Raw genomic sequence first — 23,257 nt, forward strand, 5'->3', positions numbered from 1 at the left:
CTCGAGTTAATGTTTTCAGAGTTCTCTCCCAGCCCGCATGTACCTGGTGCCCGGGCAGTGCTGGGGGCTCCGGTCCCCCAAATGCCACGCCTCACCTCCCACTCAGAGCACCGTCCACTCCCACTTCCGGATCTCTGCTTTCTGAAGCCCAGGCCCTCTGGGCATCCCCTCTAATATTTTCTCCTCTAGGGCTCTCCCAAGGTGGAGTTTGTCCCTCCTTGAAATCCCTCAGTGATTCGCAAGCCCAGCCTTGGGGCACGGGGCACTTTTTACTCGTTGTCAGGCTCCGCACTTGGGTAGAATTGGGATCACTTCATTCTTTGTTTGACACTGGACTTTGGGCCCAGCGGGCATCCAGCAAATGTTTGTTAAGTTGAATTGCTTAGTGTTTTCCGGCTGCCCTCCTGGGACCAGGACAGGGGGTACAGCCTCCGGAGACTGGGCCCTGGGATTTCCTTGTTAATGTGAGCACTTGGCACATAGTAGGTCTAATAGCTGCTTTTTTAAAAAAAATTATTTTATATTGGAGTATAGTTGATTAACAATGTTGTGTTAGTTTCAGGAGTACATAATAGCTGCTTTTCAAAGAGACACGGCAAAACTCTAGGCAGAAGCTTCTTGAACCGCCCCTACCTCCAAGCCTGCAAATTCCTGCTGAATGTGTGGGTCTTGGAGCCTGTTTTGCTGGAAGGTGCCCTTGCCCACTGTCCACTCTGGGAAGTTGTAGTCAGGTCACGTGCCATCTCCTGTGGTTTTCTTTTGTCATCCAGACGTCAGGGCTAGCTTCACACAGGCTCTCGTGCTACAAAGGTCCCCAGGCTTGGTTTAATGCTCCACCGTTGCCGTCTTGAAATTTTAATAGATTTATTTTTGTACTCGTGTTTTGTGAGTGGGGTCTGATGGGACTTGGAGCCTCCGTGATTTTGAGATCCTGCTTCCCTGCCACCTCCCTGCCTCCTGGGCTGGGTTCCTGGCCACCTGTGCCCTGTCCCCCAGTGTCCTGGGTCCTGCCTGTCCGCTCCCTCCCCAGCCTTGTCCTGTGACTACGGCCACCTTCCATCCCCAGCGGGGGCCTGGGATAGGTGCGTGTCCCCAGGGTATGCAGGGTGGAGCGTGGCAGAGGCCATCCCTGTCCCGGGGCACGTCCGTTCTAGAGGCTGCATTTTGGCCGGAGTGAGCCTCTCACCCACCCTCATCTGGTTCCCTAACATATCCATACACAGGCTACCGAGGGTTAGTGTGGGGATCAGCAGAGCGGGAAGGAGAGATGCCTGACTCAGTTTCCACAGAGCCTGCTCAGCTAGGACACAGTGTGTTGGTCCAGTGGCTGGCAGGAGGGGACCCCTGTAACTGGCACATCCATGTGTACCCCAAATTGCAGGGCAGGGCCTCTGGGTACCTCTAAGGGTCTGACTCACCCTAGAGTGTCCCTACCCGCCCAAGGGAGCACCCCCTCAGCCAGCCCCATGCCTGGGGCTTTCTCTGTCTCCTTCCAACTCTCCCAAGTCTGACTTGCGTCCCTCTGGTGCTTTCCCTGCCTTTGGAATGAGGAGCCCCAGGTTTTCATTTGCATACAGTCCTGCAAATTAGGCAGCTGGTCCTGCATGCGCCCCTGCCCATGTGGGTGAAACTTCTGGAAGCCCCAGGATGCTTTCTGCTCCAGGAATGATCCCACATTCATCCCTCCCCTCACATCCGAACATGACAGAGATGCGGGGATTCTGACTGAAAAACCGAGCTCCAAGCGTAACCACTGAAATGGATGAACACAGGGTTTCCTGTCTCCATTTTCCAGGTTACGAGACCCAAGGAGGCCTCCCCCAGCCTCGGTCTTCTCGTCCTCAGAAGACCGTGCTGGACCGCACTTGCCCCTGAGCTGGCTGGCACCCCCCAGGCACCTCGCTGGCGGCACTCTCTCCTGTCGATCTCAACAGCCCGGAGACCTCAGCGGTGGGGTGGGGCCTGACTCTGAATGCTCTGCGCTTCGCAGTGAAGAAAGAGCTTTCCTGGGCCCCAGATGCTCTGTTTTGGGGGCTGGCCAGGCAGGAATGTAGATGATGGAGGTGGAGTGGGTGTGGGCGATAGGGTGTGGTGTGGGGAGTGGGACAGACCAGCTGGAGAGGCTGAGCCAGCCTCTCGTCACCAGAGGGAGCAGGGCCCAGGCAGCGGGGTCTTCAGACTTTTGAACTGGCAAGCTGGATATACAGTATACTGCATTTCTTAATTTGAAATGATGGGAGCCAATTAAGGAATGTAAAATCAACATCGCCTGGGGAAAAAGCAAACCATAGTTCCCAGCAGATCAGGCCTTTGAGCGCCCAGTTTTCATCCCCCGCTCTGTTCCCGGGTGTCTGCGTAGAACCACGTGTTGCAGTTACCCTGACAAGGTGTTTACGGAGGGATTCAGACCCTCCCTGAGTCCTCCTCCGGCAGCGGTCGCCCAGTCACGTGCCGGGCTCCGCGTGTTCTGGCGTCTGGTCCAAGGCACGCGGACGGCAGCCAGGCCGTTCAGAGCCGAGGCCGGCTGTGCGAGCGTCCACCTCCTCCACCCGGGACTTGGGGTCTCAGCATCTCGGCCGAGGGGCAAGGATGGGCACATGAAAGCTCACGGCCTGGGTTCCTTTCCCAGCACAGGGAGGTGGTGAGGGGGGAGTGAGTGACAGTCTCAGGAACCACCGTCTAAACTGTAAAGCACTTCCCCACGTGAGGGGTGACGGGTGCGCACAGGCAGGAGGTACAGCGGGAAGGACACGGCTCCCCCGAGAGGCCAGGGCTCACTCCTCACGGTCACGTGACCCTGATTCTTTCAGCCTCGTTTCCCCTCCCTCCCTCCCTCCCTGCTGAATGGAGGCTGGAGGCTGCAGGCAGTGCTGCCTGCTCTGCAGGGGCTGGTGCATGTCCCCTGCCCCTGGCCCCGGGGGGTAACTCGGGTGCGCCCCTCTGCTCCTACAGGAAACACGTTCAGCACCCTGGCCGGGCTGGTCTTTGACTGGATGATCGTGAAGGACACAGAGGCCGACGGGTACTCGGACACCCACAACGCGCTCCGGTAAGAGGCGCCTGCCTTGGAAGGGAGGCGGGAAGGGGGTTGTCGCCGGCTCCACGTGGGCTGGGGGTTTCCATCATCATCATCCCCCTCGGCTCACACGGTTGTGCAGGAACCTTGCTGCTTGTGCAGCCCACGGGGGTGTGTTCTGTGGGACATCGTCGAGGAGGCTGGGCTGTCCAGCTGCCGAAGAGAAAGCTTGTGCCAGACAATGGGAGCTGTCCCGGGGTGCAGGCGAGGGGCGGGGTGCGGCCCCGCTGGGGGTGAGCTAACGGGGAGACAGTTCCGGCTGGGGTGACCTTCCTGCAGTGACCTCTTCCAGGCGCAGGAGGCTGCCTTCCCCAGCACGGGGGTGGGAGGTGGGCCTGCAGGCGGACTCCTTGTGCGACAGGCTCATTACCCATCTTGACTCAGCCAGTCCCCCCAACGGCCGTGTGGCTTCCGTCCCACTGTCCACGTGCCTTAGGTTGGTAAGGGGCGGAGCTACAATTTGAACTCAGACGTGTATAGCTTCTCACAGTGCAGTGTGGTAGCCATGAACCCTATCCTGGCTGTTTAAATTTAAACTAGGTACAGTGGAAAATTCAGATCCTTGATTGCACTGGCCACACGTCAAGGGCTCGTTAGCTGTGTGGCTGGTGTTACCACACACTGGACAGGGCAGACGTGGAGCATTTCCATCCCAGAGGGTCTGCTGGCCGGTGCTGGTGCAGACCCAAGGTCTGGGCTAATGTCCTCTGCTATGCTGCGTTGCCTCGTGCTGTATTAGAAAAATGTTAGAGTGTAGTCCCTTTTGGAGGAGGAAGACTTATTTTTTTTAAAGACTTTGCAGCAATTTTTAGCCTACAGAAAAGTTGCAAGTGTAGTACAGAAAGTGGATTCCCCGAACCATCTGAGAGCAAGCTGCCGCCCTGGTGCCCGTAACCCCCAATTATTTTAATGTGCATTTACTGCCTCTGAGGACGTTTTCCTGCACGTTGAGAAGACGGTCATCACAATTAGGGAATTAACAGTGATGCCCACAGTCACAAGACCTTGTTCAAGTTTTGCCAGTTTATCCCAATTGTATCCTTTGTAGCAGAACATGACCCCCGGGGTCACCTGCCGCATGTCGGCCTGTCTCTCCTAGTCTCCGTCAGCGTGGAAGAGTTTCTCGTGAGCTCTGGAATTTCTGGGGTCTCAGTAAGCCAGGAATGTGGGCTTTAGGTCCAAAAGACCTGCATTCCGGTCCCGGCCTTGTGATGTCCTGCCTGTGGCCGTCATCAAGGACTGTGACCACCTGAGCACCAGCTTCCTCCTGCAGCAGATGGAGGTGTCACTGTGCCCACCCCTGAGGGTGGCAGGGTGGGCGAGCACGCTGACGGGGGTGAGAGCCCCTCTCTGGGCCCGGCACGTACTAGATGTTCAGGGGATGCTGGTTACCTGCCCCGCTCGCACCACCAAGCTTGTTTCCTGCCCTGACGGCCCCCGGAGCTTCCAAGCACCCGGCATGTAAGTCGAATGCCGACCGAAGTCCAAGGTGCTAAGGGGTGCTGGAACCAGAGTGTCCTGGATTTTCATTAAATTCAGTGTGTGACACGTCGTAAAACTGGGCAAGGAAATAAATCACTGCGTAGTATAGCGCCCGGCAGATCTTGGGGAGAATGAAAGCGTGTCCGACTGACTGCTCTCATTCGGGTGGAACTGGAGGGCTTATCTGTAAATCACGGGCTGCCAGGGAGAGACTCAGGCTGGCCCCGCTTACCAGCCTGTGCTCTGGGGGTTCCACCCCATCCTGAATTCTCCCTCCCTTCTCCCCACAGCCTAACTCCAGGGAAGGTAGGATTTGATGTGATTCCCTGTTTCTAACACTGGAGGGCGTGGTCGTTGAACCATTTCCCAGATGCAGGAGCTGGCCAAGAAAGGGGGCTGGGACTCCTGGGGAACCCTGAAGGGCCCTGGCTGGACCTGTGGTCCTGGGCCTGTTCTCAGCTTCCGTGAGCCTCACCTTTCACGTCTGTGAGACCAAAACATTTCGACTAAGTGGGCGGTCTTCAAATTTCAGTGCCTGCCTTTTATCATAATCACATTGGGAGTTTTATAAAATGCAGATCCCCAGGCTTCATGCAGACCAAGGGCCGGGCCGGGGCCGAGAATCTGCATGTTTCACAGGGACGCTGACAATTCTGAGGTAGGACATTCCAGGGACAGGTTTCCAGGCAGCACCGTCTAGGTCAGCACCACTTACATGGGGTCTGGCACCACGCACAGGAGCTTCGGACAGTGAGTGCGTGAGGTTCCTGGGTTCCAGGCGTCAGGTCTGACCGCACGTTCCTTTTCCAGCATCCTGACCTTTTTGGAGTCCACGTACATCCCTCCCTCCTACATCTCAGAGATGGAGAAGGCGGCCAAGCAGGGGGACACCATCCTGGTGTCCGGGATGAAGACGGGGAGCTCCAAGCTGAAAGCGCGCATCCAGGAGGCCGTGTACAAGGTGGGCGCAGGCGGGCACCTGCGCTCCGGGGCGGGATCTGGACGACTGGTTCCCTCACATATTTAGTAGCAGAGAGGAGATGCCCTACCGGGAACGGTGTCTGGTGTGAGCCACGGCTTAGGAACAGGTGGCCGGGGCACCAGAGCCACCACCTCTGCAGTCACAAGGCATCTTCTCTCCTCAGTTTCCAGGGAGGTCCGGGAGCAGTGGGGTTGGCATCAACTAGCTTATCTTCAGTGAGCTCCCCTGTCCCGCTGTAGAGACACATCCGAGCCTTTGGAACACCCAGCCATTTCACCCTGTGCCCCACCTTCAGCCCTGACACTGGTTGCCTGGTCCCACGTGTGGAGGGCTCGGACTCCGGACCCCCCCTCCCCCCATCGTCTGGCCTCACCAGCACCTGCTTCTCCATCAAAGCCCCATTTTGGGAGTAGAGGTGGGGCAGGGGCAGAAAGGACAGCGAGAAGTGGGTTTAGCCAAGGCCTGCTTCCTTCCTGGTTCTTGTGGGCTCAGGCCTGCCCTGCCTGGGCCTCCTTTTGAGCTGCAGACCTGGGGTCTTCCTCTTGTTTGCCTGGTTCCTGCAGCCCAAGCAGGAAGTTTGCGGTACACCTGCTGATTAATTTCTAAAGTGACGGATGAGAATTCACTGTCTTCAGCGGTTTGGCTGTAGTTTGGGAATCCTGGAGGGCTTTGGAAACGTGAGGCAGCCACGTTCGGCACAGTCCTGCAGCGTGCCTGGGACTGCAGCTAGCGCTTGGGGAGTTTGTCTTCTTGTGTCCTGGGCCCCATGGGGGCACAGGGCTGGGCTGGGACCGGGCTCCCGCTGAGCTGCAAAGGCGGCCTTGTCCTGCCTGTGGAAAGCACCCACCTCACAGCCCGGCCCAAGGTGGGTGCTCTGTGTGGTGGTTTTTTCTTTTTAATGTATCAAAGATATCATTTAACTTACTGGTTTTTTCTGTTGAGGTATAGCTGACATACAACATTATAGTAGTTTCAGGTGTACAACATAATGATTCGATATTTGTATGTACTGCAAAATGATCATAAGTCTAGTTAACATTTGTCACTATATGTAGTTACGGAGTATATTTTTCTTGTGATAGCAACTTTTAAGATCTATGCTGTGAGCAACTTTCAGATGTGCAGTACAGTATTGTTAATTATAGTCGGCATGCTATACAGGACATCCCAGGGCTTATTTATTTTATAACTGGAAGTTGGTACTTTTTGACCCTCTTCACCCATTTTGCCCACCCCTTTTTTGCCAACCACTAATCTGTTCTCTGTGTCTGTGAGCTTGGGTGTTTTGTTGTGTTTTAGATTCCACATGTGAGACCATATGTTATTTGTCTTTCTCTGTCCCGAAGGGGAGGATCTCAGTCAGCACCTAGATCCAGACCCAGACTGGTTAGAAGCCAGGCCCTCAGACAACAGCTTTTTTTTTTCTAATTAATTATTTTTTTTAGATTTTAACTTATTATTTATTTATTTATTTTGGGGCCGCTGTCGGGTCTTAGTTGCAGCGCACAGGCTTCTCTCTCGTTGTGGCGTGCGGGTTTTCTCTTCTCTAGTTGTGGCGCGTGGGTTCCAGAGCACGTGGGCTCTGTACTTCGGGCACACAGGCTCTCTAGTTGAGGCTCACGGGCTTCGTTGCCCTGCGGCATGTGGGATGTTAGTTCCCTGACCAGGGATCGAACCCGCGTCCCCTGCGTTGGAAGGCGGATTCTTTACCACTGGACCACCAGGGAAGTCCCCAGACAACAGCTTTTAAAGGACGCTCATATGTACAGTCCTCTGGGGTTGTGAGCAGAGCCTCCCTGGCCCCCAGAGCCAGGGGATCTGGAGGTGTCTCCTGGGCGGCAGTCACAAGAATCGGGGCTCCAGACAAGGGTGCAGGCTCCCGTCTGGGAGATGCCACGAGCTGTAGTGAGGCAATGGGGGTACAAAGATAATGTCCCCAGCCTACGTTCCCCGAGAGCCCCTCTGTAGACCCTACATGTGACAAGCCTACCCTCCAGGCCAAAGCCTCTTTCCAGCAGGTAGGCCTCTTCCACCTAATGGCTGGGGGGTGTCAGTCAGCTGTGTGTGCAGTGTCGGGGTTCGTAGCCCAAGCACTGTCTCTGATTGATGGTCCTGTGGGGCCCAGGGGCCCCCAGGGCCAGGTGATCCAGGGGCATACCCTGGGCGGCAGCCGCAAAACCCAGGGCACCAGGTGTAAGAGCTGGGGTCCTAGACATTATAAGAGCCCCCCTCCTAGAGATGCTGGTGCTCTGGAGTGGGGCGGAGGGAGGGCATGAAAGTATGTCCCTCCAACCCCCAAGGCCTCAGGAAGGGTTTACTGTCAGCCCTTAGATGTGTGTTTAATTAGAAGCCGCCCCTCAGGTGCAGCTGTGATGATTAGCTAATGGGCCTCTTTCCAGAAAGATCGGGTTTCTCTGCTGTGCCCTGGGGCTGGTAGCTGATTAAGAACTCTTTCTCCGTTGGTTCCGGTCCTGCGGGACCCAAGAGCCCAAGGCTGGGCACCAGAGACGGGCATGGAGACACGTTCTCTGGCAGCAGCTTCCAGAGTCAGGGCACCAGAGGCGGGTATATACTCCTTCTGTAAGAAACAGGCGCGCTCAAGTGAGGAGAGGGGCTGTGACGGTGCCCTCCCCGCCCCCGCTTCCTGAGAGCCCTCTGTGGGCCCCTCTGCCCAGGCAGATAAGCCTCTTTCTCAGAAAGCCCGGCGTGTGTCGGTCTGCTATCTGTGCAGTGCCCTAGGGGTGGTGTCCCGCCAAGAATAGTCTCTCCAATCGTCAGGGTCCTGTGGGATGCATGAGTACGGCCCCCAGCACGGGCCTTTGGGGCTTTTGTGGGTGGAGCCCCTGGGCCCCTAGTGGCCTCTGTATCCGTAGCCATCACTCCTGACTCGGTATACTTTGGCAATGACCTCTAAATGGCTGCCTGCTGTACCACAGGGCTCCCCTGGGCTTCTGGGGTGTCCAGAGGTGCTGCCTTGTGTTCTCACCCTACCCTCCCTGTGCCCACATGAGCAGACTGGAAAGTTCTAAACACCCTTTCTCTTGCTCACACTGAACCCTACTCCGGGCTCACCTCACCTTTCCTCTCTTCCTTGTGCTAAGAACGTCCGCCCCGCGGAGGTCAGGCTCCTGATTTTGGAGAACATCCTTCTGAACCCAGCTTACGACGTCTACCTCATGGTGGGGACATCCATCCGCTACAAGGTGCAGAAGATCAGGCAAGGGAAGATTACAGGTGGGTCACCAGCTCAGCTCGGTACTCATGGCAACGCCTCCCCTTCTTTATCGCGGTGAAATAGGCCTAACCTAAAATTTACCATTTTAACTACTTTTAAGTGTTAATTTTAGTGACGTTGATTACATTCACATTTTGTGCAACCATTACCACCATCCATTGCCAGAATTTTCTCATGTTCCCAGACTGAAACCCTGTGCCCATCAAACACTGACTCCCCATCCCCCTTCCCCAGACCCTGACAACCACCCTTGTACTTTCTGTTCTATGAATCTGACTGTCCTCGGGACCTCGTATAAGTGGAATCATGTAGTATTGGTCCTTCTGTGTCTGGCTTATTTCACTGAGCTGAATGTCCTCAAGATTCCTCCATGTTGTAGCAGGTGTCAGAATCTCCTTCCTTTTCATGGCCAAATAACATTCCATTGTCTGTATAGACCAGGTTTTAGACACTCAGCCATTGATGGATGCTCGATTTGCTTCCGCCTCTTGGCTGTTGTAAATAGTGCTACTATGAACATAGGTGTACAAATATCTCTTCGAGACCCTGCTTTCCATCTTTTTGGGTTTATATCCCTTTGTTTTAAGAATGTCCGAAGCCATGAGCTTCACGTTGGACTGGGTTTTGCCAGTGGGTCTGCCACTGACTGCTGGGCAGCCTTGGCAAGACACTCCTCCCTTTTGGGCCTCAGTTTCTCTCTTGGAGCCCTCAAAGCCTTTCTGCCTGTGCTGAGGGCAGAATGAATTAATGGACGTGGATTTTTTCTGGAAATTCTAAAGTGCCGTGTACATGTGATACATTTTCAGTGGTGAGTGTTCTTAATGCAGCACCAAGCCTCCTAAGAGTTACTGTCGTTATCATCTTTTTGTTTAGTTTACACACATTTCTTGGTCAGAGCACAGGTCATCTAGTGTCTCGGGTATAAGAGTGTCCCATTCTAGGCCCGAGCGCTTGGACGCATGTCTGGGCAGGTGCTTCCCCGGTTGCTGGCTGCTCTGTCTGTACTACAGGGCATCAGTTAGGAAGCGTGTCGATGCCTCAGCATCCGAGCAGCCTGGGCTTCGTCCATAGTTGGGTCTGAAAGTCTGAGGGCAGTGGGTCTGGTCAGTCATTACTGCGTGGCAGGGCGCTGCAGCCCTGGGGAGGCCTCAGAACCGAGGACAGGCCCCGAGGCCTGGTTCTCTCCCACACGGGGTGCCCTGCTGAAGGGCAGTAGACTGAGGGTTCCAAGTGTCTCCGTGTGCTGGGCGTGCAGCGTCCCGCTCTTTAGCCCCTGTCACCATGCAGGCGGGCTGTGTACGTAGCTGGGCTGGGGGTCCTGGCCAGAGCCTGGCGTGCACCGGAGACTTTAGGGCTGCAGAGTCTAAAAGCAAAGGGACGAACCTGGGTGTGGCTTTCTGAGACCCTTAAAGGGGAGATGGCTCAGCGGTGGAGCTCTCAGGACCCTGCCCCTGCGTCCTCAGGGGGAACGCAGTGGGGACAAGTTGAAAGACCAGAGGGCACCCACAGGGGCTTCTCAGAAATACCGTCTCCACCAGAGCACTGTCTTGAACACATTGTGGCCTGATGGAGACAGTCTGGAACATCTGACTGTCATGAGAGTTTCCTAGGTGTTGTGCTTTTCACATTATGACTCAGCGACTCTGTGAGGTGGGTTGCATTAATACCCTGTTTTACGGACGAAGAAACCAAGGCACAGAATGCCTGGTAGTCACAAAGCTGTCAGGTCCTTGGCCTTAATCAGTCCTGCAGGGTCATGTGGTGCTGGGCCCCAGAGGAGCACAGGAAAGGCTTTCTGTTCTCCCAGGGCAGGGCCGGTGGCCCCTTTGTGAGGGCAGATGAGGGCGGGGAGCTGTGCCCCCACCAGGGAGGTTAGAGGGGATTTAATAAAGAGGGATTCTGAGCTTACCCTTTGGTGCATGGCCCAGATGGACAGCACATCCCAAGACACCCAGAGAACTTTGGGGTTTGCTCACTGACCTACGGTAGAAGTCAAAGAATGGGGCACGTGAAAGATACCCCCGGACAGGAAGTAGTTAAGCTGCCTCTTGCATCTGTGTGGTAATGAGATGGAAAACGCCTCCAGAAATAAGCACACCTACGTGACTCATGGTAACGGGTGCCACAGGGCTGGAGTGGGTCCCAGACAGATGCTCTAGGGGAACAGATGGGGGAGGAGCCTGCAAAGGTCCACCGGGAACACGACATCGGGTGGAAGCTCACTGTCCATTTGTTTTGATGGGTTGTGTGGTTTTGTTTTGTTTTTTAATTGAGATACAGTTCCCATCACTGTCATTCTTAACTGGCTGCTAGACAGGAAGGTCAGGGCATGACGCCATCACAGGGAACGTGAGTTTCGGCAAGCCCCGGTCTCGCGCGGCAGAAGGCTCAGAGAATTACGGGTGAGAGGGCAGCTACCCGAATTAGTTCTTCACGTTTTCTTTCAGTCTTTCTTCCTTAAACATGTAATGTTCCTTCTTGCCTTGCATATTTTTGCTTCCCGACGTCTGCCTCCTTTCTCTCGGGCCCGTTTACGGAGCCCCTACTCTGTACTGCGGGCACTGCTGGGGGGCTGCCCGGGTTCCTCCCGCCTGGAGCTCCAGTGATGACCTGCAGACACCCCCGCCAGTGGGGCAGGCGAGGGAAGAGAGGGGCCTGGAGGAGGGGTGTCTGTGAGGCCATGGGCAGCGTTCCCAGCACAGAGAGGGGGCACAGCCTTCTCCCCTTGCTGCTCGCTGCCTGGTGCTGGTGCTGTAGATGTGCCCGGCCCAGTAACCAGCCTATTAGACCGAACAAGATGTGGGGAGGACGAGCTGGCTGAGGGAGTCGATGTCTGAAAAGAACTCGGGTGACGGGAATGCTGGAAATTACTGGGATAAATTGTGCTGAGGTTGGAAAAAGGACGGGTGTGGGACAGGGGTTCCTGCGTCCAAGCCTCAGCTGGTAAAGGACCCATCGCACCCTGAGCCGTGGCCTCCCAGGGCGAGTGCATGCTGGGCTGCCTGATGGGCTGGGCTTGGAGGCAGGGCAGTGGGCTCCTTGTCATTCTGGGCTCGGACCCTCCGCCCCCGGAGCTCCATGGTCCTCCCCGGACCCTGCATGGGGTGGGAGTGGGGGTTCTGACAATCAGAAGCACATCTGGGGGGTCAGCCAGGGTCGGGAGGGGTCAGAGACCGGGTCTCCTAGGAGAACGTGGGCCTCCTGGCCATGGAAGGGCAGCCTACAGGATGACCCGTTACCCTCAGCGGGTGATAGCAGGGCTGGATTGGGGCCCCAGGAGCAGCCTTCCTCTGCCTGTGGACAGACGGGGACCTTTCACATCCACAAAGGCTTCCTTGTTCAGTGCCTCTGAGAAGTAGTGAGGTCCTGCAATACAAGAGGTGTTGAAGGGCTTCCCTGGTGGCGCAGCTGTTGAGAGTCCGCCTGCCGATGCAGGGGACAGGGGTTCGTGCCCCGGTCCGGGAAGATCCCACATGCCGCGGAGCGGCTGGGCCCGTGAGCCGTGGCCGCTGAGCCTGCGCGTCCGGAGCCTGTGCTCCGCAACAGGAGAGGCCACGATGGTGAGAGGCCCACGTACCGCAAAAAACAAAAAAGAGGTGTTGAAGGGGTCCGCCAGACAGGCCCTTCTCTTATCGCCTTCGGGCTTTGTAAATAGGGCTACATCACGTGGTGCAAGGTGCGTCCAGAGTCGGTCTGTTTATTTCCTGAAAGGGCCTTTTTCATTTGCAGAATGTTACACAAGGGAGGACACTAGTGCTTCCTGCAGCAGCACCGAGTAATGCTGCTCTCTGAGCAGTGGCGTTACCTTATTATTTTATTATGACGTGTGTCTTTGATGCACTGCTGCTGTGTTCTGATCACTGGGTACATCGTCTACAAGAGTCTCAACCCAGCATGGCTGGGCTTCCCCATTAGAGACCAGGAAGTGGGTTGTGTGGACTGGAAGGGCTTCTCAGTTCCAGCAAGTGCCTGTGGAAATGCAGAGTGCTGCCTGCCCCCCAACACCCCTCGTCCCCCATCCCCCGAGTTTGGTTCAGCAGGTCTGGCATGGGGCCAGTTATTTGCAGTTTCCCAGGTGATGCTGGTGGCCCAGGGAACACACTTTGAGAACCCTCTGTTCCAGGGCACATTCTTGGGGACTTACTGGAACACACAACAGATACCCTGGGACAAGAGGTGGGCAAGTTGCCCCCCTTTCAGAATGCCTGGGAGTTTTGAAGGAGGTTCTAGCTGAAACTCCTCCAGGATCCTTGTCCTGGGCGCCTCCCATGGCAGTCCCTGCCTGGGACCCCAGTGGTGAGCAGGGAAGCTGTCTGTGGTCCCTGCATCCTGTCCCTGTCTCATGCAAGAGGGCTGGAACGGGGCCACCTATGCAGGCACAGCGAGTGGGTTATTTGGAAACCCCCAAAGGACGCCTAGGTCCAGTGAGCCCCACCCTGGGCCCCTCGATGCAGAAGCCGACCTCACTTGCTTCCGTGATGAACAGGAAACGGTCTGATGTCGGTATCCGGCCAGCAGCTGGCAGTTTGAGTCACAGGCTGCGCTTAATTTTAAAAAAGAAAGGTGCTCATGGCATCCACAAAAAAGTGATTGCCTCTGAAAATTCATGGAGAGTGTCAGCTTTGTCCACAGCCATGGAGAATAATATTAAAATTTAAAGCACTGAAAAAAAATGAAGCGAAAAAATCAAGCAGCTGTACTGACAGCAGGGTCCAGGGATTGGGGTGGGGAAGGAGGCGACACTGACTTTTAACATCTCCTGTTTTTGCTCTCTCTCCCCTCTCTGTTCTGCTTTGTTTCTGGGTGACCAGAACTCTCAATGCCCTCCGATCAGTACGAGCTACAGCTTCAGAACAACGTCTGGGGCCCCGAGGGAGACCCGGGCCGGCCCGTGGCGGTCTTGGCCCAGGACACATCGTTGGTCACCGCAGTGCAGCTGGGACAGAGCAACCTGGTCCTCGGCCACAGGAGTATCCTTTTCCCGGGCAGCGCGCACGCATCTGCGTGTCTTGCACAGGAGATGTGCTGTTTGGAAGTCAAGTCACTTTTCTCCCTGAAAGCTTGGCGAGGCTAAAAATAGCTCCGTTTTCCCTCAAGGTCTGAAAATCAGAAAGGACCAAAATCTCACCCCAGCTGAGCGGAAACGCTCACCTCTGGGGAGACTTGCTTTAGAGGTTTTGAGGTGAGGGGTGGTGGCCGGAGAGGAGCCCCAACCCCGCCTCCGGAACCTTCTCTGGTCTCATCTGAGGGGCCTGGCCGAGGCTGTTTCCGTGTGGGTTGTCATGTGTCCCCAACTTGTTTGCATGCCCTGGGTGGTCTCCAGGGTCCTTGCAGAGGTCCCCCTTTTGGAGTGGAGGAAGTGCCCTGTGGCCGCTGAGTCTGGAAACGGCCTGTGCTGTGCGTGGCCTCAGGCCGGGACCTTCCCATCCCCTCTTCTCACGTGATGTTGATGATAACGAAGCTGTGGGAGCCAAACCGACGCCTGCCAGCTGGTTTATTTGTTCCTTAATTCAGAATCCAGGTATCCGCATGCAGGGCGCTTCCCGGTTACCCAACAGCACCATCTACGTGGTGGAACCCGGGTACCTGGGTGAGTGGGCATCCTGGGTCGTTCGTGATCACAGGAGTTAAAAAGTCACATAAAAGTAACAGCCCCCCAGGAAATGCTTCACTCTGGCCAGCTCTGCCAGCGGGGAGGCCGGGGACATCAGTGCCACCCTGCCCTTTCTGGGGCTGCCCCTCCAGCCCTTCCCCTGTCTGTGCACAAAATAAGCAGAGGGTAGACCAAGGTCGGCTGGTGGCCAGCTCTGCAGGGAGAGAAACAGGATAGGGTAGAGTGGGGGAGGGCTGTGTCTTCTGGTTTTATACCAGGGCTCTGCCCAGACCTCACCATGGCTATGGACGTTTGGAAGATGCCTTGGTGGAAGAGAGGGTGAGGCTTGAGGCCGAGACAGGAGGGGAGGAGTCCACAGCCCTGGAGGACCCGGACGGGCACAGCCAGGGCCCAGGAGCTGCCGTAGAGACGACCCCTGGAAAGATGTCTGGACACACGTGTTACCTGGGCCTGAGCCGCCTCTCCTGTTGGGTGCCCTGAGGTGGTTCGGGTGAGAGAGCTGTTGGCTGATACCCAGCAGCCCCCTGGTCCTCTTGTTGGCTGCTGAGTGAGGCTGCTGTTGGGTGAGACCCACGCTGACACGTAGTGACCTCGGGCAGGGTGGCCCTGTGTGTCTTGGGAGCGCCGTCTGCTCAGAACCCTTGGTACCTTCCGTCTGTCTGGCACGTGCAGGGCACTGGAGTCTGGAGGAGGGAAGTGGGGGCCTTGTGCTTGTTTTTGCAGGGAGAGACCACTGCAAACAGATGGTGACAGGACAGTGGTAAAGAGTTAGTAAACGTGAGTGCAGCGGAAGGGCTTCTGGGAGATGGTGCTCGAGGCAGGCGTTTTCCCAGAAGCTGCTCTTGTGCGGGTTCGCTATCCTGGCAGAGGCACAGCTCAGGCGATGGTGTGGAGGTGGGCAGCACGTGGCGTTGCAGGGGTCAGCCAGCAGCTGGAGGCATCGTGTGTGGGAACAGAGCTGGAGGCCTGGGAGGGCAGGGCCGGCTCACAGGGAGAGCGCTCAGAGTGTAGACCTACGGTGGATTCAGGGTATGGACTCACTATGGATTCAGGGTGTAGACCTACTGTGCACTCAGAGCGTAGACCTACTGTGGGTTCAGAGTGCAGACTCACTGTGGATTCAGAGCATAGATCTACTCTAGATTCAGAGCTCAGACTCACAGTGGACTCAGAGTGTAGACCTACTGTGGATTCAGAGTGTTGTCTCACTGTGGGTCAGAGCCACCGTGGATAGGGTCAAGTGTGAATGGCCTGGGGCAGCTGGTGCATCTGAGGTCAGCTCAGGTTCTGAGGGCTCAGGCCTGATATGGGCATTAGATCTCACCGTCACGCACAGCTGGTTCCTCCCCCGAGGAGTGCAGAGGAGCAGCCTTGGGGCCTCGGTGCTGACCAGGCCTAGTGCCATCCTCTCCCTCAGCCACAGGCCCCCGTGGCTTCAGCGCTGAGGCTCTGTGCCTGCCTGTTTTGTAGGGTTCACAGTCCACCCTGGTGGCAGGTGGGTGCTCGAGACCGGCCGCCTGTACGAAATCACCGTCGAAGTGCTTGACAAGTCCGGCAACAAGGTCTACCTGTCGGATGTGAGTCCCGCTTCGGGCCTGATGGGGTTGGGGGGTGGGGTGCCTCTCCTGGAGCAGCTGCCCAACGAGCAGCCCCCAAACACAGGGGGCCCTGAGCAGGCAGGCTGAGTTGCGGTGCTTCCTAGCGGTGCGGCTGGGTCCATGGAAGACAGTGTCGTGGGACCCCTCGGGCGTCTCAAGAGCCTGTCAGCCTGTGCGTCTGCACCAGGGGCCCCGCTTCCTACAGGGCTGGAGCTGGGAGAGGAGGCCCCTGGCAGCAGGGTCACAAAGGCAGTGCCGCGGAGGTGGCGTCTGCCCGCTGCCCTCCTGCCCCTCCTCATTAGCCCGGGGACCTCACAGCGCTGCAGAGCCTCAGGGCCAGGAATACCTGCAACCTGTCCGGAAGGCCCCTTGACTGAGGCCAAGCTCAGTCGCTTCCTGGCTCTGGAAAGAGCATCACAAATGGGCAGGTGGAAAGCAGTCTCGGCCGTGTTTGGTCCTTTGTGAGAAATTCCCAGGATCATGAGAATCTCCGACCTTCCTCGTGGGGTCTGAGGTTTCGAGGAGGGGGCGAGGTTCCCCTTCAGCCTCTCTGCCGAAGCCACTGCCTTCCTTGTGTTACTAGACAAAGACTCGGTCGATCACCATTTTGTGTGAAATTAGCTCTAAGGGCTTTTGATGTCCTTTTCTGTATTTGGTGGTTTCCTTGTTGGGACCGCAGGGTCTGAGAGCCAACAGTAGCCTTCGGGCTGGGGAGCGCCAGGTCCTTGGGTCACGAGGGGAGGGCAGCCTGGGAGGGGTCAGAGGTCAGAGGCCAGAGCACTCAGAGCTCAGATCCAGGGCCTGGCTGCTGTTTTGGGGCCACACGGCTTCTTTCCTGCGTCCCAACGTCCCTGAGTTGTCCTGGAAGCTCCTCTCACCTTCCTGCTTCACCTTCCAGAACATCCACATCGAAACCACGCTCCCTGCGGAGTTCTTTGAGGTTCTGGCTTCTTCCCAGAACGGGTCGTACCATCATGTCAGGGCGACAAAGAGGGGCCAGACAGCCATCGAGGCCGCCCTCACCTCTGTGGTGGACCAGGCAAGTTGGCGTCTCCCTCGGCCCCCCCAGCCCCCCCAGGACCTTCGCAGACGGAAATGTCAAACCAGGCTGGACATGAGCCCGGGGGAGTCGGGACCCCAAGTGTGCACTGCTGTCGTGGGCACCACGGGGGTCCCTCCTGCTCTGGGCTCACAGTGGTGTCTGGGGGTGGGGGGTTTGGCCTTTGCCTGTCCCCTGTCCCTGTGCTGGGCCAGAGCTCCTCTCCCTCTGCCCTTTGCTGGCCCCTGTAAAAGTGAGCCTGCACCTCTGGGCCTGGGGGTGGAATCCCTCGCCGGGAGCAGTGTCGGGCCCGTGTGTCCAGCCGTGCACTGACCAGGACCCACGAGCATCTCTTTGGCTGTTTTGGGTGCTTGGATTCTTCAAAGTTTTAAAATTTCCCCCTGTATTTAAAAGGCCAGTCGGTTTCGGTGGGAGCAGATTTTACTGACTGGAAGCTTGGCGTGGGTGTTCTCATCTTCCTACCCCACACAAGCCTCTCCCGGACCTGGCAGCGGCAGAAACGGCCTGTGAACCAGGCAGAGATTCCTACCAAAGGGAGACTCCTACCGCTTCCGTTCTGGAGGATTTGGGCGAGTTGCTGTCACGCCCCATGACTAGATTTCCCCATCCGTAAACTGGGGATAACCACGTCCATCCCGTCAGGGGTGCTGTGAAGAGGCAGTCAAGCAGCATTTATTTGAATGGCTGTTGCAGAGCCACCAAACGCCGTCTCCATGGAGATGGAGAAGGCCGCAGGGTACCTGGCATCTTCCTTCCCACTCCCCCACAACTGAAAAATCTACCTGGGGACCAGTCCCCAGGGAGGGGCGGGGCCCTGCTTGAGTGCTGACCTGGTTGTCATGGTGGCATACGGCACCCTCCCCCCCTGCAGGATGGAGGTGTCCACACGTTGCGGGTGCCTGTGTGGAACCAGCAGGAGGTGGAAATCCATGTCCCCATCACCCTCTATCCAAGCATCTTGACGTTTCCCTGGCAACCAAAGACGGGCGCCTATCAGTACACGATAAAGGTAACCGTGAGACCCCATCTGGGTGCATTCCTTTGCGTGTCTCCATGGGGTTGGGGCTTTACGTCCATTCTGTTTCTACTATAATTACCTTCTAGTGGTCAGGAGAGAATTCAAAATCAGAGTCTTTATGCTTTCTATATTGTCTGAGGTTTCTATCACAGCAGTGTATTTTGGTAATTAGGAAAAAACCTTGAAAGATAGTAAAGAAAGCATGATAAAGAAAGTCCTGAACATGGATTTAACTTCCACACGTTTCTTTTTGTAAAAAATTTTTGTTTTCTGGAAACAATGTAAAGATCTTTAGAGAAAAATTTGGAATTCGAGGGGAAGGCGTCTCCAACTCTGTCACATCTAAGGTGTTCTTGGTCTTCGTTGTTCACGTGCCCACCTGGCGTTAGTGGCAGGACCCGATGCCCGTCGGGGCTGGAGCCCATGTGGCCTGCTCCGTCCCATCAGTTTTTGCTCTCTCACGGCAGTGAGGACAGGTGTCCTGTGTGGGTACTGGGACCCACTGCCTCTTCACTCAGGTGTGTCACCTTCTTGGCCCCTCTAGGGTCCTGGGATGGTGGCCCCTGGTCTGGAAGCCTCTGGACTGTCCTTGACTTTATGGCAGATGACTCGAAGCGGGCAGGGGTCTATGTCAGGAGTGGGCTGGGAAGCCGAGTCCCGCACGCGGCTCTGGGGCACGGGTCTTCCCGTTCCAGCCTGAGCTCGGGAGGTGCCCCTGGGTCCTGGGGCCACCGTCATGGGCATTTGCATACGCGCGTGTAAGCCACAAGGTCCCCAGAATATGAGGACCAGAAAGAGACAGGGTGGGGAGAGCGAGGGGCAGAGGCAGTGCCAGCCAGACGTTGGCTGATGCCACATGTCACCACGTGGTGGCGCGATGCCGACTGCGTGTGAGAGAGAGGGGGACCAAGGGACGGGCAGGTGGGCTGACCTGATGATGGTTTCCCTCCCCAGGCCCACGGTGGGAGTGGGAACTTCAGCTGGTCTTCCTCGAGCTCTGTGGTTGCCACGGTCACTGTCAAGGGCGTGATGACCACAGGCAGTGACACTGGACTCAGTGTGATCCAGGCACATGATGTGCAGAACCCGCTACATTTCGGTGAGATGAAGGTAAGACCTTGGGCCAGGTCGGCCGCGGGGAGGCTCGGGTGGTGGTCTGCAGCCACCATCTTAACCAGCCTCAGGCTTAATTCAGAAACACCCTTTCGCCCTCGGTCTTGCACTTGGCTTTGGTGGTGATGGTGAGGGCATTGGGTGTCAGGTCTAGCCCTGCCCCTGAGCTCATGGCCAATTCAGGGACATGGTCGTCCCATCCCACACCAGGCAGGGATGGAACCAGCCGGGTTTCTGGAAGGGAGACCAGAGGACACAGAGACACGAGGTATTCAAAGGAGTCATTCTAGAAGATACCCCCAACCTGAAAGCTATGAATCTCCAAGTTGGAAGGGCCACTGGGCGTTGGGTTGTAAATTCACAGTGAAGGGAAAGCTCCCAGACTCCAAGAGACTGGCCCCATTCCTTTCCTCTGACTCCTGTTCAGGTCCAAGTCGGGAGTCCCTGCACGGGGCCCCTACACCTGGTGTTCGTCCCAAGTGACATGGGACCATCTCAGCAAAGGCCGAAGGTGGGTGTGGCCACCTGCAGCCGAACCTCTGCCAGCCCCACCTGGTGGCCTCCGGACCCCAACTCTTTCCTGACCGACTGACCCTGATCTCAGCCTGTTTTATTACCTCATTTAGGGCTGACATGGAAGCTCCGTATGCAGCGCGTCCATCCCCAACCTTCTCCTACACTGTTTGGGACATTCACGTACAGGCGTTTCTCCTCTTTTTATCTCGATCCACACGCACCTACCTAAAGATCCATGTAACTCGTGTAAGGAGGGTTGTAACTGAGACCCCTTAACTGCAGCACAATTGTCAAGTATTTGGATAATCTGGGACCAGGTTGCCCCCTCCCCTGCCCCCAAGCTTCTTTATCGCAGTACATGTGCCCCTCTCACCTGGCTGCTCAGCCCAGAGCCTGAGGACAGTTCCTGAGCATGTGTAGTGGTCAGAACCTGGCTTCCAGGGCCACTGCCTGGTCCAGACACCACCGTGCTCCAGCCGGGCAGGCTCTTAACCTCCCGGGCCAGGTTCCTCATCAGGCAGACAGGTTGATAATAGAACCTTCTTAACAAGGAAGCTGAGAGGATGGGATGAGTTCATTCTGTTCTTGGAACAGAGCCTAGTGTGTGAAAAGTTTGTGTGGTGTAAGTATTAGTGTTGTTGTTGGTGATGCCCCTCTCACCCTGCACACTCACCTTCTTCATGTTCATCCAATGTGCTGAGCCGTATGTGCCTCAGGACCTTTGCACGGACCGTGTCGTCTTCCCAGACCTTTGTCTGGCTGCCTCTGACGTGGCTCCCAGGTCTGAGCTTCTACAGCACCCTCCCAGGGAGGCCTTCCCTGACGGCTCTGTCCTGAAGGTCTCCCTGCCCCCAGTACACACCATCGTGTCCCCCAAGCTCAGGCTTCTCACCGATGGGTCCTCAGTGCTCAGACACAGGGTCTCAGGAAAGCTGAGCAGCGGCTCTTCCTCCTCCGAGGAGCCTGCCAACCATGCACGCCCCTGTCCTCCAGGTGTACGTGATTGAGCCCAGCGGCATGGAGTTCGCCCCGTGCCCCGTGGAGGCCAGCATGGGCCAGAGCCTGGAGCTGCCCCTGAGGATCCACGGCCTCATGCCCGGTGGGGCTGACGAGGTGGTCACGCTGAGCGACTGCTCCCACTTCGACTTGGCGGTGGAGATGGAGAACCAGGGCGTGTTCCAGCCGCTCCCAGGTAAAGCAGCGCTGTGAGCGGCTGCCGGACGGCAGGGTCGGGGCCGACGGCCTGGGTTCTCAGCGTGGGCTGCCCTAGCTTCCTAATTCAGGGGCTGAACCAGCAGCAAGGTCATAGCCTGAGGAATGGCATTTGTCCCCTTGTCCACCATCAGCAGTGGTCTGGACCTTACTGCCATGTGGTTGCATGTCACTCGGCTTTCTGAGCCTCAGTTTCCACATCTCTAAAACGGGTGTCATCCAAAGTAGAGGCGCATGTCACCATGCCCGTCGTGGTGCCTGGAATGTGACAGGTGCTCAGGATACACTGTCAATAGGGGTTCTGACGGGTTACAGAATTATAACACCTTAGTGACTGCATGGTCCATCCCTCCAGGGCCATCGAAGCCAAGCACCCCCTGCAGGGCTGGGCAGTGATATTGGTGGTGATGGTGGCAGCTATGCTCAGCCACCGTCTTATAGGGTGTCAACCCTTCCGGGCGTGGTGTGTGCACTTGGCGTGCGTGACCTCACCAGGCGTCACAGCCACCGTGGGAGGAGGGGCTGTGGTTGGGTCACGTGTCAGACAAAGAGACTGAGGCTGCGTCGCGCTGCCCAAGGTCCCGTGAGGTTCCCGGGCCACGAGGGATATGGAGCTGGGTGTGTCTGACACTGACCCTGGATCCTTAGTCCCCCGGGAAGCAGGGCCTCCCAGGGGAGTCAACCCAGGGAGTGCCCTCCGATTGCAGATGACGAAAACCAAGGACTGATGGGGAGTACGCTCTGGGCAGGGTTAGAGTGGGCGGGGAGCAGCGTTCGCAGGCACACCCGTGGGGGGTCTGTGCACACAGTGGCCTGGCGTGGCGGAACCTGTTGAATCCGGAATCACGGGGGGCTTGGGGGGGCGTGGACCTCAGGGGCCAGAAGTGGGGGCCACCGCTGGTTTTGGAGCAGAGGAGTGACCACGTGATGCTGGCAGAGTTCAGGAAGCTTGACGGCAGAGGTGTTTGTAGGCTCGCCTGTGGGACCGAGCGGCTTTCCACGCCGCCACCGTGGTCGTCGGCACTCACAGAGCCGTTTGAGCGTGAAGCTGCTCGGACGTCACAGAACGTCCCTGGACATCATTGCATTCACATCCTTCCCTGGAGGTGCGGCTGCATCCTCTCTGACTGTCCAGGAGAAACTGGACTTTATGGACTGTGTCCCCAGTGAGGCCACTGTTTAGGGTGGAAGCAAACATCAGTGTGGGAGAGAGAGGCCCACCAATGGCAGGAGAGGAGCCTGCTGCTAGCACCGGCCCCCACGCGCGTCCTGGAGGGGCGCCCACAGGCTGCAGCCAGGAGGTCCCCGGAATAAAGGATAGTGGACAGGGTTTGGGTTCCACAGTCCTAGGTCCCAGCTCTGCATTTGTCAGAATTCCTGGCGTGCTCCGCTCCAGATCTGTGCGTTTCACCTGTGTAAATTTGACCTTAAGAGAAAAAGAACCCTAAAGAAATACTGACCTGCAGATAATTCTGTGTGTGCGAAAGCGTTTAGGATGAAGCGTACTGATGCCTGCGGCTCATTTTTTTGTTTTTTCTTTAAGATATTTTTGATGTGGACCATTTTTTAAAGTCTTTATTCAATTTGTTACAATATTGCTTCTGTTTTATGATTTGTTTTTTTGCCCATGAGGCACGTGGGATCTTAGCTCCCCGACCAAGGATCGAACCCGCACCCCCTGAATTGGAAGGCGAAGTCTCAACCACTGGACTGCCAGGGAAGCCCCACGGCTCACTTTTCGAGGCGTAAGAAAGTGGAATGGACTGATGGATGGGGAGGTGGTGGATAGATATGCAGCAGAGAAACAGAAACAAGTGTTAGCTGCAGAATCTAGGGGACAGGTCTGCGGAGCTTCACAGCATGATTTCTTTCTAAATGTTTGGAAAGAAAACTAAAATTCCACCAGAATGGCATTTTTTAAACGGGTGGAAAATACCAAGTATTGGCAGGGATGCAGCGCAGCTGTGAGTAGCAGTGTGACTCGACACAGCCATTTGGGGAAGGATAGTTGGCAGAAGTGACGAAAGCTGAACATAGGTGCTGAGGACCGGAGGTGAGATCCTGCACTCCTTGGGACACACCCGACAGAAATGCGGACATACGCCCCCCAGAGAAACACCACACGTGCTCAGAGCAGCACGATGCATCCCTCATGGCCCCACGTGGCCCCACATGGCCCCGGGAGCGTCGCCAGGCTCCTGGCTCCGCGTCCTCTTGCTCTGCATTTAAATGCGGTCCGCCCTTCCTCCGCCGTCCAAAAGGGGTCACACTGGGCTCACTTTGCTGTGACACTTCTTGCCCGGCAGCCTGAAACGTAGATGCTTTCTGATAAAGTTCGAGAATCTCCCAGC

The 23,257-nt window shown here is 56.6% G+C and overlaps 1 protein-coding gene across 1 annotated transcript in view; it reads left to right on the forward strand.

Annotated features, from left to right (window-relative positions):
* The window catches only part of NUP210 (nucleoporin 210), a gene marked incomplete at its 5' end in the record, with an annotated part of 98,567 nt that overhangs the window by 15,987 nt on the left and 59,323 nt on the right, over positions 1-23,257 (forward strand). The window contains 10 exons of the mRNA XM_082662779.1: positions 2,953-3,049; positions 5,369-5,519; positions 8,642-8,774; positions 13,587-13,745; positions 14,297-14,365; positions 15,860-15,966; positions 16,886-17,026; positions 17,919-18,056; positions 19,020-19,175; positions 20,688-20,886. Coding sequence (XP_082518905.1) covers positions 2,953-3,049; positions 5,369-5,519; positions 8,642-8,774; positions 13,587-13,745; positions 14,297-14,365; positions 15,860-15,966; positions 16,886-17,026; positions 17,919-18,056; positions 19,020-19,175; positions 20,688-20,886 — 1,350 coding nt within the window. The remainder of the gene's footprint in view (positions 1-2,952; positions 3,050-5,368; positions 5,520-8,641; positions 8,775-13,586; positions 13,746-14,296; positions 14,366-15,859; positions 15,967-16,885; positions 17,027-17,918; positions 18,057-19,019; positions 19,176-20,687; positions 20,887-23,257) is intronic.

The sequence above is a fragment of the Grampus griseus genome (assembly GCF_964374135.1).
Source record: "Grampus griseus genome assembly, chromosome: 10".
Classification (NCBI taxonomy): domain Eukaryota; kingdom Metazoa; phylum Chordata; class Mammalia; order Artiodactyla; family Delphinidae; genus Grampus; species Grampus griseus.